The following is a 19,355-nucleotide window of genomic DNA, read 5'->3' as shown; positions in this document are numbered from 1 at the left end:
CGGTAGGCAGCTACTCCCCACTCCCCACCACCACCACCACCACCACCACCACCCCCTCCCCAACCCCCAACCCCAACCCCACACTCACCCCCCCAACCCCCAACCCCCCTTCGCCCACACATGCAGGCGTACCGCAAGGGCGCCCTCAAGTATCACCCCGACAAGAACCCGTCACCCGAGGCCGAGACCAAGTTCAAGGAGATCTCGGCGGCTTACGAGGTGCTGTCGGACGCCGAGAAGCGCTCATACTATGATGCCACCGGTCGGCTGCCTGGTGATGATGGCCCGCCGCCGCAGCCTTCGACAACTGGTGGTAGACCCGCTGCGTCGTTCTTCGCCTCGGGATCTGGTCCGGGCCCAATGCCGCCCACTGGCTTCTCTGATCCATTTGATCTGTTTGAACAGGTCTTTGGCGGCGATGTCTTTGCCGCCATGGGCGTGTCCCACCCGCCTGCCGCCCCTCGTACCACCTACTCCCACACATCGTCGACGACCACGTCGTCGTCGCCCATGCCGTCACACTCTGATCCGTTTGCCAACTTTGGCACCATTTTCGGCGGTCCTCCGTTTGCTGGCGGCGGCTTTGGCGGCGGCGGCTTTGGCGGCGGTGGCTTTGGCGGCGGTGGCTTTGGCGGCGGTGGCTTTGGCGGCGGTGGCTTTGGCGGTGGTGGCTTTGGCGGTGGTGGCTTTGGCGGCGGTGGCTTTGGCGCTCCACTCGCCTCGTCGTCATCGTTCTCGTCGTCTACAACCGGCGGCGGCCGCTCGGTCTCATCCACCAGCCAGACCATCAATGGCCGGACGACCAAGACAACCACCATCGTTGAGAATGGCCAGACAACCGTCATCACCGAGGCTGACGGCGTTCGCACCACCTTTATCGACGGTGAGGCCGTCTCTTCAGAGGCGATATCGAGCCTTCCTTCTTCTTCCTCTCTTGCCACCGCCTCCAACTCCTCGAACATGCCTTCTGGCTTTTCGTCGTTCTTCGGCTGATCTCTCGCCTACCCCGGCATGCCTCCGCTCCGTCTGCCACTCCAAGCTCCTGGCCAAGGCTTTCCGATTGTCAACCGGTCCCCACCCCATCGAGCTCTGCAGCTGAATCCAACTCCCTCCAACAACACACCGTCTCGCTGTCGACCCGCTTTATGTAGTAGCGTGAGAGAGCCGAGCTAAACCACCTTTCTCGCCAGCACAGACGCTGCAAGCAGACCAAGCCCGCGCGCACTCCCACTTGCACGCAGCGACGACTCGGACCCCGCCGCCAGCTCGGGCAACGCGTCCATCGAGCCAGCCTGTGACGAGCTGGCTGTCTCGCCATGGCTCGCGGTGTTGGCTTCCGACGCCGGAAGCGGCGGAAGACCAAACACGTTGTCGGCCGCCAGCGGGTCCACCGCCTCCCACCCGTCGAGCTCCACGTCCGTCCGTCCGTCGAGCACCGCGTCGGTCCGATGAAATCTAGCCAAGCGCGCGCTCGTCGCCGCCCTTATCTCAGCCTCGCTCAGCACCTGCTTGGCCCGCCCACTCATCGGTGGCGTCGGCTCATGCATTCGCTGCTCTCTGTCTCCTTGACCTCCGGCCTCCTCCTCCACAATCACCAACCGCATGCCGCGACGTGGCCGCTTTGCTCCGGGATTGCGAACTCTGGCCCGGACCCGCCGCCGCCGCTGCTGCTTGGCCTTGCGGGCATCGAGGCCTGCCACCTTTCCCGCCGCATCAGACTCGTCTGGACTGGCCGGGCCAGCCGCGGGCGCAGCCATAAACGGCTTGGCCTCGTATGGGTAGACCTTGACGCCCGCCACCACCTCCTCGGGCGCCACAATAGGAATCGGGAGCACTCCGCGGGATCCACGCATGATCCGCGGCCCATTCCGGACAGTGCGCTCGCGATGAATCCCGGCGACAACTTCGATGAGGTGCGCGAGCTCGTGCATGCCCCGTGTGCGTGCACTCTCGGCTGGCGTCTCGCCGGTCCCCGCCACCTGAACTCGCGCTGATGCCGGCTCGCGGCCACATGAGAGCAACGCGTACGCAACACGCAGCGCGTCGTCCTCATCGCAACCGGCGCCGGCAACGTGAAGCGCGGTCTCGCCAGAGTTGTTCGTCGCGTTGACCGCCACCTGCTCTTGCGCAAGGAGCAGCTCGACCACTGCAAGCGCACCGGCTCGCACAGCGGCATGTAGCGGCGTGTTGCCGGCGTCATCAACGCCGCTCACGTCGACCCCAAGCCGCGAGACCAGGATCCTGACTACCTCGAGGTGACCGGCGGCAGCAGCCAGCGCTAGCGGCGTCTGCCCGTTTCGGTCGCGCCCGTCTGGGTTCGGCCGGTTCTCAGCCTGCATCATCATCGACAGCGCCTCGGTCGAGCCCGCTGCCGCCGCGTAGTGGATTGGCGTCCTCCCGCTAGCGTCCAGCACCTCCAGCGATGCGCCGGCCCCGAGCGCATCCAGGTACACCCGAAGGACGCGTGTCGACTGAGACGGAGCTGCTGCAGCTTCATGCAATGGGGTCCGCTCCTGGTCATCGCGCTGCAGCGGATGCCCACCTGCATCCAGTAGAAGTCGTGCCACGTCTGCCCGAGACAGCTGTGCTGCGTGGTGCTGCGGCGCCCGCCCGCTGGCGTCGCCAGCCACCACAGCCGCATCCGCCGAGGGGCTCGCAAGAAGACGAGAAACCACCTCAGGGTGATCATACTTGGCAGCGAGATGGAGCGGGGTCGCCCCGTCGACGTTCGTCGCCAACACGCTCGCTTTGGCCTTGAGCAAAATCTCGACCGGGCCAATCCGACCGTACTTGGCCGCCAGATGCAGGGGAGTTGCGCCGCGTCCATTGCGGACCTCGACGTCTGCACCGTGCTCAAGGAGAGCAGTGACAACCCGGCCTTGCTGTGGCAGCACGGGTGACTCGGGCGAGATGATGGTCAGCGGTAGCTCCGAGCTCGTCGCCTGCACAGCCGCGTAGTGGAGCGGCGCAAAGCCGCGACCGTCGCGCCCGTTGACATCCGGCCGGTACCGCCGCATGACAAACGGCACCATGTCGACGGCGTCGAGTCGCGCCACCGCGTGAAGCCCGTTGCCCCGCGACGAACCCCAGCCAAAGCGGCGGACAAAGACTTCGACCACATCCTCGCGCCCGCACACCAGTGCCATGTCCCGCGGACTGAGGCCTGCCCCGTCCTTGATCTCCATAGCCAGGCTCGCACCCGGCGCAGTCACCACCTCTTCCACCACCGCAAGCCTGGCATGCCGTGCAGCAGTGTGGAGCACCGTGTGTTCGGCCCGCTCGGTGAGTGCAGTCACGTCGGCACCCAGCCGCAGCAATACGCTCGTCGGGCGAGTCGACAACTCAGCTGCCACCGCCACGTGCAGCGGCGTCCAGCCGTTGCTATCGCGGCTTGCCAGCGTCGCCTCCATCCACGTCAGCAGGAGCTCGATCAGCGCCACAGAGCAGTTGCTCGAACGCGCCGCCACGTGCAGCAGTGAGCTCATCCCGCGGGGCGCAAGGCAGTTGGTCTGCCCGCTTCGACCGAGTCCAGTTACACTCTCGTCGCCACCTCCTGCGCCGCCGCCGCCGCCGTCAACTGCCGACACCGAGTCGTCGCCGAGTGTCTCGCCTAGCTCCGATGTTCCACCTGCGGTGGAGGGGCGGCCACAGTCGTGCGAGCCGTACTCTTTGAGAAGCGCAAGCGCGGCGCCGACCCGTCCGCCCCACACTGCATAGGCCAGTGGCGACCACTTCTGCATGCCGTTCGGCCCAATCTCGTCGTCGTTGATAGAAACGTCGCCGCAGGCGGAGCCACTCGGCACCGGGGATCTTGCCGAGCGGCTGATCGAGACCGCCGGCGACGGCGATCGGGCCGAGAGCAGGTCGCACGGCAATGTCGGCAAGCTGGCGCCACCAGCTCGCGCCAACAGCGGCGAGAACTGCGGCGGGCACGACATCGGCATCTTGCCGCGGTATCCGCTAGTCATTCGCTGGGCGCCAATGACTCTGCTAACAATGATGCCGTCGCCGCCGAGCGCAGCTGCATGAAGCGAGATCGGTGTGAGCGACGACCGGTGCATGAGCAGCTCACTGGTGCGGCGCGCCCGCGAGAGCAGAGCAAGATCAAGCGCCGATGGGGTGAGGGGGAAGGTGACGCCTGCAGTGTCAAGCAGGACTTCCAGCAGGGCAAGATTGTCGGCAGCGCTTGCGGCGTGGATTGGCGTGTAGCTCGTTGCGTTGGGCGCCATGGCCGAAGCGCCGTGGGCAAGAAGAACCTCGGCCACCTCGACATTAGCGTAGTGAAGCGGCGAGTTGCCGCCGGCGTCCAGTGCGCCGACGTCGACCAGCCCGGAGAGGAGCAGCTCGACAACGTCGACGGCGTTGAGCGCAGCAGCGTAGTGAAGCGGGCTGTGACCGAGCTCGTCAGCGGCAGTTACAGGGGCGCCGGCGTCGACCAGCGTCCGCACCAGCTCAACCGCGTCGGCCCGTGACGCAAATGGTGCACCGACCCGAAGTATCGCTCGGACGAGAACGGTCCGTCCGAGCTCATCGGTCTCGTCCAATGAGGCCATGCGGTCCTCGAGCTGCTCACGGAGGACGCCAATGTTGTTCCGCGACGCTGCGGCGTCGTAGACGTTGATGGGCTTGGAGTCACCAAGCTGAGTGCGGACCGCGACAAGGCCGATCGAGGTGGCCAGACCGAGGGAAACGGCCCGCGACGGCGCGCCGCAATAGAGCTGCCGCGCCCGGAACCCGCGCCAGGCGGCCTGAACACGGACGGCGGCCTGCTCGGCAGTCTCCGCCTCGGCTCCTCCCGCGTCTCCGGTGAGAATGCTGACAATGCGTGCACCGGCCGGATGGCCGCTGGCCGCAAGTTGGTCGGCACGTTCGCGAGCCGAGATGCCGGAGCCGTCCAGCTTGGTGGCGTCGGCGCCGACGGCCACAAGCCCGGCAACAGCTGCGGCATTGCCAGCAGCCACCGCGATGTGCAGCGGTGTGGCACCGGTTGCGTCAGTGGTATCCGGGGCGAGGCCGCTGGAGACAAGGGCGTGGATGATGGCACGCGACGACTTGGTCGCAGCCGCGGCGGCGTGGAGCGCGGTGTGCTCCGACGGCGACGAGACGTTAGCAATGTGCGGGTGCTTGGCGAGCATGTAGTGCACGGCATCGGCATGACCCGAGTGCGCGGCGTGGTGGAGCGCGGTGTGCCCGAGTCCGTCATGGAGCTCGGGATCGGCACCCAGCCGAATGAGGGCGAGGGCAACTGCCGGTGGGCCCGTTGCAAGCGCATGCTGCAACGGGCTCCGCCGTGAGCCTGGGTTCTCGTCGAGCGCGTTGAGACATTCAGGCTCGGCCTTGGCGAGCACTTTGCAGGCCTCGATGTTGCCTGCAGCGGCAGCGTAGTGGATAGGGAGCAGGCCATCAGTGTCGGGGCGCGCCGAGTCAGCCGCGTGCGGGCCCGCGGAAAGAAGCTCGATGAGTATCTGCGTGGCACCGACAGCGGCGGCGCGATGGACAGCGGTCGGCGCCGTGGCGCCCATACCCAGCAGGAGACAGGTGGTGGTCAAGTGGTTGGCATTGATTGCCTCCAGCAGCGCATTCGAGAGCGCCGTGGCCTTGCGCGTATCGGTACGTGGTGGCTCCCGGGCCTCGTACAGTGTGTCGAGCGTGGCGATCCACTCGTCTTTGCCCAGCGCAGCCGCCGAGGAGAAGAGCGGAAGCATGTCAGCTCGCGACGGGACGAGCAGATTGAACAGCTGGAACGTGCCGCCCAGCAAGCTCTCAGAGCCAAGAAGATCCAGTGCGAGATGCAGCGACGAGGTGGTGACAAAGCGAGGCACGGCGGTGATGAGGACTCTGGCGGAGGCAACAACGTCAGCGCCGCGGGTATGGGCCTCGCCGGCGCCGAGCACAGCCAGATCAAGTGGCGAAAGATCTGTGTAGAGCCCCGAGGCTTCGACCATGGTGACAAGACCATGCGGCCCGCCGAGGATCTCGATGAGCTCGTCGGAGACCATGGAGCGGGCGGCAGCGTGGTGGATGAGCGAGAAGCCGTCCGAGTCGAGAGCTTTTGTCGCGTCGCGCCCGATGATATCGAAGAGAAGGGAGAGGATACGGACGTGCCCATTGGCAGCAGCGAGGAAGAGATGCGACTCGTTCGGCGGGTCGCATATCATTGGCTCTACAGTGACAAGCGCGGTGACAACGTCCAGTGCGCCAGCAGTGACTGCCGTGGCAAGCACCGAGTGATTGGTCGATGGGTGGGTCTCCGCCAAAGCGGCGGCTCGAGCCTCTGGCGTCGGGACGTGCTCAAGAAGAGCAAAGAGACCTTCGCGTGAGTCAATGGCGGCGGCAGTATGAAGCGCGGTCCCAGCGAGTGTCGACTGCACAAGCACGTTGACCGCTGGACAGGAGGCAAGAGCGTGCAGGGCGGGCATGTTGCACGATGCGACCGCAGTGTGAAGCGGAGTAAACGACGAGCGCGAATCGATGACGTTCGGGTTGGCGCCGGTTGCGAGCAGCAGCTCGAGCGAGGCCAGCGAGGCTGGCGACGACGCCGCGAGGTGGATGAGCAGCGGCGAGGTGGCGTTGACCGATGGCGTCGGGTACGAGGTGAGGAGCAGCGCGAGAGCAGCTGACGAGCCGACAAGCACAGCCTCGTGGGCGGCGAGCCAGGTCATGCCCTCGCGCGGGGGTGATGCAGCGCCGGCAGCAATGAGCGCGTCGAGAGCCGACACATTTCCCGCCCGAGCAGCAACATGCAGCGGGCTCAGCGGCGGGTTCGAGTCCGAGAGGGCGTTGACGTCAGCCCCGGCCGCGACCAACGTCCGCACGCTTGCTGACGTCCCGGCGAGTGCAGTGTGATGCAATGGCGTGAGCCCGTGATGATCGCAGACAGCAAGCGCCTCCGCCTTGACTTTTGCCTTTGCCAGCAGCTGCAGCAGCGCGCCCAAGACCTTGTCGGCGCCATGGTAGCTTGCCTGTGCAGCTGCGTGGAGCGGGGAGAGCCCCTGCTGCGCGCCACAGCCATTGCCATCAGCCATCATGACCTCCCACAGCAAGTCGATGTCGTGCGCCTGCAAAAGCAGCTTCGCCATGGCCATCTTCTCTGCAGCCACACCACTGCCCGAAACCGATGACGAGGGGCTGCCAGCGACGAGCGATGAGCCCGCATCGGCCGACGAGCCCGTGTCGGCTTGGCTGGTACCGGACTTGTTCGCCAGCAGCGTGTCACCCACCGAACGAATGGATGACGATGATGCCTCAATTGTTGTTGCTGCAGTTGTTGCTGTTATCGGTGCAGTTGTTGGCTGTGTTGTGGTGATGTGCGACTCGGTGTCAATTGCGGTGGTGGGGTCTTGGTGGTCTTGCCGGCGGCTGCCTGCGACTGGTGGAGGACATGGATGGCTGTGGAGGACTGGGGTGGTTCTGTGGAGAACAATGCTATAAGTGCATACACAACCTCATCCTTGCTTGCTTTGCTTGCTTCTCTCTCTACTTGTTCTGCTTTTCCGCTCACCGCTGCCATGCGGAGCGACGCCATGCTGCCCGAGAGAGGTTGTCCCGCTGGGCGCCGTGCAATTAATCGTTGCCCCGAACGTCGGGTTAATCGTTGGCGCGCCGTGCAATTAATCGTTGCCCCGAACGTCGGGTTAATCGTTGGCGTGAACGTGGGGTTAATCGTTGCCCTGAACGTGGCGTTAATCGTTGCCCTGAACCTAGCGTTAATCGTTGCCCTGAACGTCGGGTTAATCGTTGGCGTGAACGTGGGGTTTACCAGTTGCGGATGAATCGTCGGTGCCTGGCGCTCCAGTGCGCTGTAGCAGACGGGATATGCATCAGATGTCGACAATGTGGCGCAGATCGGCTAGAGCGTCTAGCGGCGAGTCGTAGTAGGCGATGGCGACGGCGCAGCCGCTCACCAACACGGCAAGGACCACGGTTTGGATGACGGCGACGACGGTAACCTCGTTCTCGTCTTCGCTACGGCCCCCACTTGCGCCCCCGCACCCGTCGACACTGGAGGAGGCGCCGGCTCCAGACTGATGTTGCTCGTACGCCTCGTGCCAAAGAGCAGCTTCGTTGGGTGGCAGAGCCGGCGGCGCAATCGAGCCATCGGCAGCTGCTTCAACCAGGTCGGGAAAGGTCTCGACAAAGACAGGATCTTTGCGGTTAAATGTCATGGAGCGCGCAGCGAGGCGGCGGCGATCAGCAGGCGAACGCGAGACAGAACCGTGCGTCGGAGTCTCCTCAACCATAAACGAGAGCAAGCCCGAGAGAATGGACGAGACGGACCAGAGCGGGTTCCACGACTCGGGGTGAAAGTCGCTCATCGAGAGACACAGCCGCGAGTTGACCTGGAATCGGCCCGATGGCGTGATCATGTAGATGGCCGGGGGACCATTGGGGTAGTTCTGTGGGAAGACAAGCTTGCCAAAGTAGACTCCACCCGCATAGGGCGTGCCACTCGGTCCAAACAGGGCATAGTACCAGATGTAGACCGATTTGCTCGACGGGGCAGCAAGGATCGATGACACCGGGTTCTTCAGCAGCCGCTTGTACTCGCGCTGCAACCGGAGCTGTACTCGCACCTCGGCACCCAGTCATTGACATAGTTAATCACGGCCACCAAATGCCCGTGTCCCACCACCACACCATACCAGCCGACCAGAGCCACGATCACCATGCCCGCACAAGACAATCACCCGACCACAATCACAACCAGACAACCACGACCACGATCACCATGGCCACACAAGACAATCACCCGACCACAATCACAACCAGACAACCACGACCACGATCACCATGGCCACACAAGACAATCACCCGACCACAATCACAACCAGACAACCACGACCACGATCACCATGGCCACGCAAGACAATCACCCGACCACAATCACAACCAGACAACCACGACCACGATCACCATGCCCGCACAAGACAATCACCCGACCACAATCACAACCAGACAACCACGACCATGATCACCATGGCCACACAAGACAATCACCCGACCACAATCACAACCAGACAACCACGACCACGATCACCATGCCCGCACAAGACGAACACCCGACCACAATCACAACCAGACAACCACGACCATGATCACCATGGCCACACAAGACAATCACCCGACCACAATCACAACCAGACAACCACGACCACGATCACCATGTCCGTACAAGACGAACACCCGACCACAATCACAACCAGACAACCACGACCACGATCACCATGCCCACACAAGACGAACACCCGACCACAATCACAACCAGACAACCACGACGATCACCATGTCCGTACAAGACGAACACCCGACCACAATCACAACCAGACAACCACGACCACGATCACCATGCCCACACAAGACAATCACCCGACCACAATCACAACCAGACAACCACGACCACGATCACCATGCCCACACAAGACGAACACCCGACCACAATCACAACCAGACAACCACGACGATCACCATGTCCGTACAAGACGAACACCCGACCACAATCACCACACCACCCCACACAGCCAACCAACCACGCCGACCACAACCATGCAGGTATTCCCCCAACCCATGCATGCTCCACACCAATGTGAGTTCCCTGCCAACCATCCCTCCTGTCCTCACCTCGCATGGCCTCCGTACCACTCCTTGCGTGTTGGGCATGGTCGAGTCAGGTAGCCCCGGCTCCCGACTCGAATTGAAACCGGGTCGACCTGGTCGACGGCTGTGCTGGTCCATCGATCATGATGATCACAATCAGCCAGAGCCGCATCAGCCTGTCGCACCAACACCCAGTCAGGTGACCTATGTAACCATATGCAAAACTTATTATGGGTGCTGTGCACAAGGTATGGACAAAGTGGGTAACGTGTCGATGTATTAAATGTGATATCTGTGCATGAGCAGAAAAGTGCATTTGATCACAGATCATGCATTTTGTCATCCACATCCTTCACCACATGCAGACACTCACACGCACATACATGCTATCTTTCATCCCGTACCACCCACATGCACCCAGTACACCACCCTCACCACTTAATTGCAGACAATGCACGACCTTCTCCTCTCATCCCTCATCTCACCCCGGCCAACCATTAATATGCAAATTGATCAAACACCCCTCTCTGCTCGCCACCACCACTTGACCCCGCTCCTCATGGCAGCCAGCAACGAGAAGAAGGAGGTAGAGGTGAGCAAGCTCAAGGAATGGAGCGGACGTGGAGAGCGGCTTACGTCGACGTACTTTTTGACAAGTTTTCTGTGGCGGAAAAGGCTATGGGCGTGACCCATGAGCTTGGGACAGAGCCCGTGTGCTACGACGCAAAGTTGATGGCCATCATCGTATCGTCTTCCTTTGATCAGATCAACTTCATGAAGCTCCGTGGTCGGCCAGAGAATGCTGCTACATGTGGTGCTGTATTTGATGGCGATGGTTGTTTTCACATTGGCCAGGACCAGGATCAGACGCAGAACATCTCCATCGAGCGGGTCGGTGTCTACGAGTACGAGGTCGATGGGGACATTGTTCCGCTCATCGCTGTCCGTTACATCCACGCAAAGCGGGAGAACGCCATGAACTGTCTTGATGCCATCTCTATGGCCATGGATCGCTCAGAACTGGGCGTCTCCTCTACCGTCATCTCGGCCAACGCCGTCGAGCACATGGCTGCGTGGCTGGCCGCTAACGGCACCCAGCTCAGCGACGAGTCACGTGCTGCCATCCGCGGTGACGCATATGGTCCGTGGAAGGCATCGTTCATTGTTCCGGCGTACCATGACGGCACTGATGGTGTGCCAGATCCCGAGGCTCTCGCGCTGTGCAAGGTGTGCGGGAAGGGTGAGTCGCGTTCGCGCTGCTCTCGGTGCAAGGCGGTTGTCTACTGCTCGCGCAGCTGCCAGAAGATCGACTGGAAGGCGCACAAGCAAGTCTGCGTCCCGATCAGCACTAACGTGTTCTCTGTTCAACTCGACAAGCTCGAGCAGAAGCACATCTGGAGCACCCCATTCAACGTCCCGATTGACAAGATTGGCAAGAGCATGGAAACGCCACTCAAGAATGGCTCTGTACCTACCAACCTCACCGGCCGCAAGCTCATCTTCAAGGTTCAGCTGCCCATCGACTGGAAGGAGTCCGGCAACGTGCTTCTTAACATCTACGACGAGACCCGGTCCATCGGCACCCTTGCCTCCGTGGAAAGCTTTGTCGATCCGGCCAAGTTCGACGATCTCGTCGCCTTGATGGAGACCTCGCCGTGGGCCGAGGACTCCAAGGCTTACCTGTACGGCTACGCGACAACCAGCAAGCTCTCGCTCGTGCTCGACAGTCTTGCACCGGCACAGACATGGTGAAGCATGTACATGCTCTTTGTTCATTCAGCAGTGGCTGGCGCGAGCCGCAGCTTTTTCAGCTCCTCGTTCGTCTTGGCTGCCCGGATGGTGCCCAAGATCTGCAGTGCGGTCACCGCCGCAAGCATGATGCCGACACACGACTGAACGACGCCTTGCTGGTGATTGCGTGGAACGTTGGGGAAGACCACTAGGCAGAGAACGAGCGGAATGATCACCGCCACCGCAAACAGCGGCAGCGCCGTGATAAACAGCGCCATCCACCGCAGCGCGGACTTTTTCTTGGTCTCCTGCGCGAGTACCTTGGCCCGCGCCACAAACTTCTTTGTGTCACGCTCGATCGACTTGGTCCGCAGTACAAGGAGCATAAACAGCGACGGGAGGAGGAGCACCACCATGAGCGGCGGGAGGAGGACTGGTGCAAAAATGGCAACAGAAAGCACCCACGGCAGGTAGACATAGACCACTGCGTTGCGGCCCCGCAGTAGTTCGGGGGATTTCGACGGCATCACCGTCAGCATCGCCTTGCCGATCCCATTGAATGCGTTCTCCATGTTGGCGTAGATGTTGTCGATCTTTTCCTTTCGCTTGCGCTTCGCCTCGGCCTTGCGCTGCTTCTTGGCCTCCTTGGCAGCCCGCTTTGCCTCGCGCTTGCGCCGCTTGTCCGCCAAGCGCTCCTCCCGCTCGCGCCGTCTACGCTCTCCTTCAGTCTCGGCCACCTCACCGCCAGCCACGTCCAACAGTCCCCCGGCGGGAAAGGCTGCCGGGACCGAGCTGATGTCTGCCACCGGCGCCGCGCCGACTTCAGAGTCGGACTCGGCCGACACTGCGTCGTCATCGGCAGATGCAGACGACGAAGCAGACTCCGACATAGACGCGGGCGCGATCTTGGGAATAGGTATGATCTCAGGCTCGAGCTCCTTGGCCAGGTCACGCTTCTTGGGCGCCTCTTTCCGTTTTGACAGCTTTGCCGCCGGAGCAGCCCTCTTCTTCTTCTTGCGCGCCGACGACGGCGGCATTGATCTGCCACTAGCGTGGCCGCCTCGCCCGCCACCCGAAGGCGCCCGCGCCGCCACCGACTTTGACGCCCGAGCGGGCATCGGTGCAAGCGATGAGATATCGTTCAGTGCAACCGGCTCGGCGCAGATCTCGGCCTCGATCATCCCGTCGTCAGCCATCTGCAGATCGTTCAGTGCCACAAACTCGTCTTCGTCCTCCTCGTCAAAGAAGGCACTCTGCTTCATAGCGGGTATGGGACCCATCGAGCGATCATCCAGCAGCGCTGACGACGACGCCCGGGCTGGCGCTGCGCCAAAAGTATCAAGATCAGACATAGGCGGCATCACTGCGGACTGCATGGATGCCGACGGAGCCGACAGCGCTGACGGGGCCGATGGCGGCGGAGGGGGGCCGATCGCGGCCGGCTGCGACAAGGCTGGTGGCGGCGGTGCCGGGGCGAGTGAAGTTGACGGTGGTGTCGCTGGTGCAATCGCAGACAGGCTTGACCGTCGTGAACTACTCTGAATGTCTCGTGACAGTGGTTCCGGAGGCGCCGCCGGCTGGACTGGGAGTGCCGCCCGTGACCTCTTCGCTCGACCGCCCTTGGTGACACTACCTGCCCTGCGTGCACCACCAGGTGCTGCTGTCGATCGCGGTGTGAACACAACCTGTTTGCGGTACGAGTCTTCGATGGTCGGGTCGTACTCATCCACAAAATGGTTGGAGACGTACTGCACAGTGAGTGCCGACTTGCCGACGCCGCCGTCCCCGCAGATCACGATCTTGACCTCGAACGAACCTTGGCAGTACGGCGTGTTCTCGGCAGCGGCAGAGATGGCGGTAGAGAACAGGTCGTCGACGCCGAGGCGGGTCTTGGCAGACGTGAAAACGAGCGGGGCGTTGAACTCGGTAGCCAGCGCCACCGCTTCGGCATCCGCAAAGACCCGGTCGCTCTCGAGGTCCATCTTGTTGCAGGCGACAACAAGCGGCAGGTTTCTGATGGCATCGTCACGGACACGTGCAATGCTCTCTGCTATCTCGCGGAGACACTCTAGCGAGCCCCGCGAGGTGATCGAGCAGACCAAGATGAGAACATGCGCGTTTCTGCGGGCGTTGTCGTGCATGGCGGAGAACTCGACCTGGCCGGCTTCGTCATAGATGTCGGTGAGGACAGAGACACCGTCGAGGTGGTTGATCATCATGTCCGGCCCCTTGCCTGCTGCCGCCGACTCGGGCGAGAAGAACTTGGCGCGGATGGCAAAGACAGCGCCGACAAAGAGGAGCGCTCCGCCGAGGAGGACCGCGAAGAGCACCAGGCCCTTGAGCTGGCCCGAGGCACAGAGAACGACCAACGCCGAGAGGGCGCCGATGTAGAACATGCCGGCCTTCTGGATGGAGAGAAAGGCATGCGGCGAGGGCTCGTTGTGCGGATCTGTCTCGTCGCGGAGTGAGCGCCAAGTCCAGGCAGCAGTAAGCGCGGCCAGGGCAGCCGAGCCAAACAGCGCCGAGACTTGCCGCATGACTGGCGAAGTAAAGGCAAAGGTAGCAAAGACAAGCATGAGCGACTTGATGATGTTGGTAATCATGAGATAGAGCTTGGCAAAGTTGGTATCCTTGGACGAGTCGTCGGCCACCAGGGTCGGAGCAATCATGACGCAGAGCGGGACGTAGTACAGCAGAGCGATCAGGGCAAAGGCGGCAAGCGCCGAGTGTGAGCCCTCCCAGCACCGGATCGACGGGTCGATGAGAAGAAAGGCGCCGCTCGATGTATACCTGCACGCAAGAAGGGAGAGAAGCTTGTTGGCAACGAGCAGGAAGCCGGCATCGGAGAGGACCGATATGAGCGCCTTGACCGTCGACGCGGCGTGTCGCGGCTTGCCATGCCCATAAATGACCGAGCCAGCCACCGAGTAGAAGAAGTAGTCGGCCGGTTCAGGCAACTCACGCGCGGCGCGCTCTTCGGCGCTAAGCCGCTTGAGAAACTCAAACTGCCACAGCTCACGAAGGAACTGGAACGAGAAGACGAGCAGGAGGAGGCCAACGAGCGAAAAGCCGAGAACCGTACCAAACGTTGTCAGGTTGATTGGCGACGAGATTGATGTCCGCGCAAATTCGAGGTAGACCACCTGCGGAAACGCGCCGAGGTCTGTCCCGGCCTCGTAATCCTTGAGCGGAAGCGCGATAAGCTGAACAAGCTCCACGATTAGAAAGAAGAACCCAACGTAGTTAAGGATGTTGCCCCACCGGAACGGGGTCACAGGAGCGTTGACCAGCGCTTCGAGTCCATCAGCTCCGGCCTTGAGTCCCGCGGCTCCGGCCGCCGTCACCGCATCACCCGCAGCCTCGACATCAACGTCAGCATTGGGTGGTGCAGCCTCGACGTCTGGCGCCGAGATCTGCATTGCGCCGACAGCGACCGCGCCAGCAGCTGCAGGATCGACATCGACGTTGGGAGCGTCGATGTCGGGCGTGCCGACGTTGGGGGCGGCGATGTCACCGACACCACCCACTCCAGCGACCCCAGCCGGATCAATGTCGACGTTGGGAGCGTCGATGTCACCGACACCACCCATTCCAGCGACCCCGGCCGGATCAATGTCGACGTTCGGAGCGTCAATGTTAGGCGTGCCGACGTTGGGGGTGTCGATGTCACCGACACCACCAACTGCGGCGACGCCAACACCGCCGATGTCACCCACTGCACCAGCCCCAACGTCACCAACGCCACCAACGCCGGCGGCTCCAACCTCGCCGATGCCACCCACTGCACCAGCCCCAACGTCACCAACGCCACCAACGCCGGCGGCTCCAACCTCGCCGATGCCACCCACTGCACCAGCCCCAACGTCACCAACGCCACCAAGGGCTCCAACCCCAGCCGCACCTAGTCCTCCTAGTCCACCACCCAGAGATCCGAGGTCTGGAACGCCGACAAAATCAAAGTCAATGTCAAACGCACCCTCCGGCTGGGACAGCGCACCGGCGGCGGCGTAAATACCCAGCCCGGCAACAAGGCCTTGACCAAAGATCTCCAGGCCGTCCTTAACTCGACTGGACTCGAGGAGCGCAGCTGCGTACATGGCCTGATACGCAATAAGCTCGGGCGGGACGTTGGCAACGACGGCGGCAATGTTGCGCGCCTCGTCGTCGCTAGCAAGCTCGGCGTGGGCGGCAAGAGCCGGCTCCAGTACGGTCCAGTCACGGACAGCAAAGCTGTTGCGGCGGTAGAGCTTGCGCACCAGCGCCCGCTCACGAAGGAGCGCAGCAATCTTGGGGTCGCGCTCCAGCTTGGCCGCGGCCGAGCCCTTGACATCCTCAATCTTATCAGCTGCAGCCGTCTTGGCCTCGACCGCCAGCGCCTTGACCTTGGCCTGGGCCGCGGCAGCCTGCTCACGAATCTGCGCCTCGTACTCAGTCTCCAACCGCTGCTTCTCAGCCAAAAGCTCAGGTGGAAGCGTGGCTTCAAGCTTGGCGTCAAGCTCGGCCTTCTTCTCGGCCGCCTTGGCCATGGCTGCGTTCTTGGCCTCGGCCAGCTGCGCCTTGCGGGTTTCTATCTCGGCCTCGAGGCGAGCCTTGGCCGCAGACCGCGCCTCCTCCAGAGACGCACGCATGCCGTCGGCCTTGGCCTGGATCTTGGCCATGGCCTTGGCCTTAGCCTTGGCTTTGGCCTGGTCCTTCAGCGACTTGCGGATGAGGTCCTTAGAGAAGGCGGCAAAGCCGAGGTGGTGCATCCGCTGAAGTCCGCGCACCGCCGCGCCATAGAATGTCTCCACCCCGTCGGCGCTCGTCCACCACACCCCAAACACCTGTGAGAGCCTGGTCACCACCGCCTCGCCGTTGGGCGCAGGTACAATCAGCACCGCAAGGACCTGCATCTCGCGCAGCGAGAGCCCGTCGTTCTCTGCCACTAGATCGAACATCTTGAGCGCTGGCAGCTGCGCCAGCAGCAAGGCCTTGGGCGACACTTGCGCCGACTCTACATCCGATGACGACGAGCAAGTTGACGACGACGAGTTCGACGACTCGTTAGAGTCGTTGTATGCCGACGGCCCGGCCAGCGTAGCAGCGTCGTCGACGCTCACCCCCGCAAACTCGGACGGCGAGATGCCGAGCGCCCGCAGCGCCTGGTTCCACATCGCCGCCGTCACCGCTTCGCCATACTCGACCAGCGCCGCGGTCGCTTCCGCCTTGTCCTCGGCATGAAGCTCCGATGATGAATCTTCGTCCGATGACGAGTACGATGAGCTCGACTTGACCGGCTTCCCTCTTTGGTCCGGAGCGCAGATCACGTCGGCCTGTACCATGTACGGCAGGGGGCTGACCGATGCCAGCGAGGTCAGCTCATTGACGATCTTGGCAAAAGTGTACGCATCCGCTGCTCCCAATAATCCCCCCAAATATAAACTGCATGAGTGTTTCACTCATATACATTGACGGCATCACGTTGTCCATGCCTGTCCCAACCAGCCGCGGTGGGGAGCGCTTACCAAAGCGGGGGAGGGGGGGAGGGGGGCAGGGGGGGGGGAACGGGAGGGGGGGAGGGGGAGGGGGAGGGGGAGGAGGAATGACATACTTTGGAGGCTTTTGGTAACCACAGCATTGAGAAGGTATGCCTCTTCCGGGATGCTTGTGTGACTGAAGCTGTTGCCCATGGAAGAGGCCACACCGTGCGACAGGTGGTGCGCCAACTCGTCTTCTTCGACAAAGCGGAGAGGACTTGCTTTTTGCTGAAAGGGGCCCAAACGGGGGCTAACGATTATTAGACGTTCGGTTGAACGTTAAGGCTCAGCAACGATTATTGAACCTTGGCTTGAACGTTAGTTACTTCCGATCTCGTCTATCCCTCCCGTTCTCTCTACTGAGACCAGAGGTATGGGCATCCCGCTTTCAATTTTATCGCACTCGTCTATGTCTTGGCTAGTCCTCGTGCTACAAGCATGAGATGGGACGTTGCGAGGGCAATTCTGCCCCGGTGAGATCATGACGATCCTTTGTTGAGACATTAATTGATGGCCGGGTTTTTTTCACTTTGGAACGCAGCGCACGTTTGACGGTCCACACCCAACGTAGTTGGCCATGGAGCAGCTCCCGACCGAGCTCCTGCACACGATAGCGTTTGAGACAGGAGTACTTTCCCACAAAGACGTACTTGCGCTTGCATGTACATGTACTCATGTACATACCAGCCTCCTAGGCGACACATACGCCCGCGACCGGAGCCATGCTCTTGCTGGCCTTGACTGGTGTCTTGCTCGCTCGCAATGGTCTGCCGCACTTCGCGCCCTTTTTCAGCCACATTATCATGACCATGGTGATGATCATGGCAACAAACACGACCACGACCGCGACTACCGCAACGATAACAACGATGACAACGACAACCATCCCGACCACGACAGCGACTCCAACAACGGCAACGATGATCACCACAGCAACAACTACCACCGCATCAATCTTAATGATCATAACTACCGTGACCAACGGCACAACCAAGGCCAGCCCCGCAACCGCTTGTTTGCCGCCTCCCGCCCACTCTGCTCGTGTTGGAATTGGAACGAGGAGCACCGCCTTCGGATCGCATTTGAGAACGGCGCTGCAAGTTGCTCCGAGGACTGGCTCCGCCTGGTGCGGCGATTGGCGGCTTGCTCTGTGGCGGCAACGCTTCGTGATGATGATTGTGCGCCTGTTCCGGTCTTTGTCTGGGCCGCCGCGTATGGTGCTAGCCCGGCGATCATGGTGCTGGCGCGGGATGCGGCCGAGGCGGGCAGACCGCTGGGGAGCGCCGTCGTGGCCGAGGCGCTGGAGGCTGCGATCCGAGTTGGTCACGCGGGCGCCACAGCGGCAGTCCTTGCAGCCTGTCCGTCGGCTGATGCTTGTGCGAGAAACTCGCGACTTGTTTGCCTCGCGGCGTCGCACGGGTCGGCAGAAGTTGTCAACGTGCTGGTTGGCTGCGGCGGTGCCGATCCCGCGGCGCACAGCTCGCAAGCGCTCCGTATTGCCGCGGTCAATGGGCATCTTGCTGTCGTCCGCCTCTTGCTCGATTGCCCCAGAGTTGATCCTTCTGCCGGCGGCTACGAAGCGCTGCGGTTGGCGGCCAAGCGCGGGCATGTTGGCGTGGTGGACGTTCTGGCGGGCACCGGGAGGACCGACGGCCCGGCGCTGTCCTCGGCATTGTGCGCCGGGGCCAGCGCTGGCCACCTTGCTGTTGTGGCACGCCTCCTCGAGTGCGAGCACATTGATGTCAGCGCCGCCGAGTATCGCGCGGTGTGTGAGGCTGCATGGCACGGCCACCACGACATTGTGCTCGCCCTCATCTCTGCGCCTTCTGCCAACCCCGTCTCTGCACGGGCCAAGGCGCTCAAACTCGCCGCCGCGCGCGGCCACTCGTCCATCGTCTCCCTCCTCAACCGTCACGGCTCCCCACTCTTTGCTTGCTGCAAGCTCCCTCCTGGCGGCCTTCCCTGGCTAGCCAAGCCCCGATCTCATCTTGATCACACTCCGTCACCGTAGCCTTCCCGTAGCTGTACGTCAGCCACCACCCAGATCGGCTGACCGACCGACCGATCAACCGACCAACGTGACCAACATGACACAAAGAAACAGTAAGATGCCGGAGCCAAGAGCCAAGGGCCAAGAGCCAGGTCCCAGGCCCAGGCCGAAGCCCAGGCCAAGATGACGGGGCAAAAAGCGCCAGTTCCCAGGCCCTGACCGAAAGGACAAGTCACACGACCGGCTGCCGCTTTCGATTGTCTCGATCAATTGGATTGCAATAAACTGAGAGTGCCATTGGTGGGCGGCGGCCGGCATCTGACTCGGCCAGCCGGAGAGCAGGCGGGGAGAGAGGATGCAGAACGTTCCAGAGCACGGCTCTACAGGCTCACCATCCCTACTCATACCTCCACCTTCACCTTCACCTTCACCTGCTTCACCTCTCTTGAGCTATGTAGCGAGTGAGAGCCCACGTGGCTTGGGTACCACCACCGTCACCGCCACCAACACCGCCATGGCTCCTG

At 62.2% G+C, this 19,355-nt stretch overlaps 6 protein-coding genes across 6 annotated transcripts in view; 3 read left to right on the top strand and 3 right to left on the bottom strand.

Moving 5' to 3' along the window:
* The window catches only part of AMSG_12089 (uncharacterized protein), a gene marked incomplete at its 5' end in the record, with an annotated part of 1,833 nt that extends 783 nt beyond the window's left edge, over nt 1-1,050 (top strand). The window contains one exon of the mRNA XM_013900715.1: nt 127-1,050. Within this exon, the coding sequence (XP_013756169.1) occupies nt 127-993 (867 nt within the window). The 3' untranslated portion in view covers nt 994-1,050. The remainder of the gene's footprint in view (nt 1-126) is intronic.
* Nucleotides 1,051-1,125: 75 nt separating this feature from the next.
* AMSG_07682 (ankyrin) lies at nt 1,126-7,525 on the bottom strand (the record flags this gene model as incomplete). Its single annotated transcript, XM_013900691.1, has 2 exons — nt 1,126-7,244; nt 7,502-7,525. 2 exons carry the CDS (start codon nt 7,523-7,525, stop codon nt 1,170-1,172), a joined length of 6,099 nt encoding a protein of 2,032 aa, XP_013756145.1. The 3' UTR covers nt 1,126-1,169.
* Nucleotides 7,526-7,737: 212 nt separating this feature from the next.
* On the bottom strand, nt 7,738-8,783 carry AMSG_07681 (ubiquitin carrier protein E2 34). The gene has a single exon (XM_013900690.1). The coding sequence runs from the start codon at nt 8,364-8,366 to the stop codon at nt 7,821-7,823; it is 546 nt and encodes a 181-aa protein (XP_013756144.1). The 5' UTR covers nt 8,367-8,783; the 3' UTR covers nt 7,738-7,820.
* A 1,420-nt stretch (nt 8,784-10,203) lies between these two features.
* AMSG_07680 (uncharacterized protein) lies at nt 10,204-11,346 on the top strand (the record flags this gene model as incomplete). Its single annotated transcript, XM_013900689.1, has 2 exons — nt 10,204-10,338; nt 10,468-11,346. 2 exons carry the CDS (start codon nt 10,204-10,206, stop codon nt 11,344-11,346), a joined length of 1,014 nt encoding a protein of 337 aa, XP_013756143.1.
* A 20-nt stretch (nt 11,347-11,366) lies between these two features.
* Nucleotides 11,367-17,010, bottom strand: AMSG_07679 (Ras oncoprotein; the record flags this gene model as incomplete). Its single annotated transcript, XM_013900688.1, has 3 exons — nt 16,916-17,010; nt 12,959-16,717; nt 11,367-12,649 (listed from the first exon to the last, which is right to left on the bottom strand). Exons 1-3 carry the CDS (start codon nt 16,992-16,994, stop codon nt 11,367-11,369), a joined length of 5,121 nt encoding a protein of 1,706 aa, XP_013756142.1. The 5' UTR covers nt 16,995-17,010.
* A 398-nt stretch (nt 17,011-17,408) lies between these two features.
* AMSG_12088 (uncharacterized protein) lies at nt 17,409-18,957 on the top strand. Its single transcript, XM_013900714.1, has one exon. The coding sequence runs from the start codon at nt 17,419-17,421 to the stop codon at nt 18,850-18,852; it is 1,434 nt and encodes a 477-aa protein (XP_013756168.1). The 5' UTR covers nt 17,409-17,418; the 3' UTR covers nt 18,853-18,957.
* Nucleotides 18,958-19,355: the final 398 nt, after the last annotated feature.

Source organism: Thecamonas trahens, assembly GCF_000142905.1.
Source record: "Thecamonas trahens ATCC 50062 unplaced genomic scaffold supercont1.35, whole genome shotgun sequence".
In the NCBI taxonomy this organism is placed as follows: Eukaryota; order Apusomonadida; family Apusomonadidae; genus Thecamonas; species Thecamonas trahens.
This window is presented reverse-complemented; position numbering and strand designations above follow the sequence as displayed.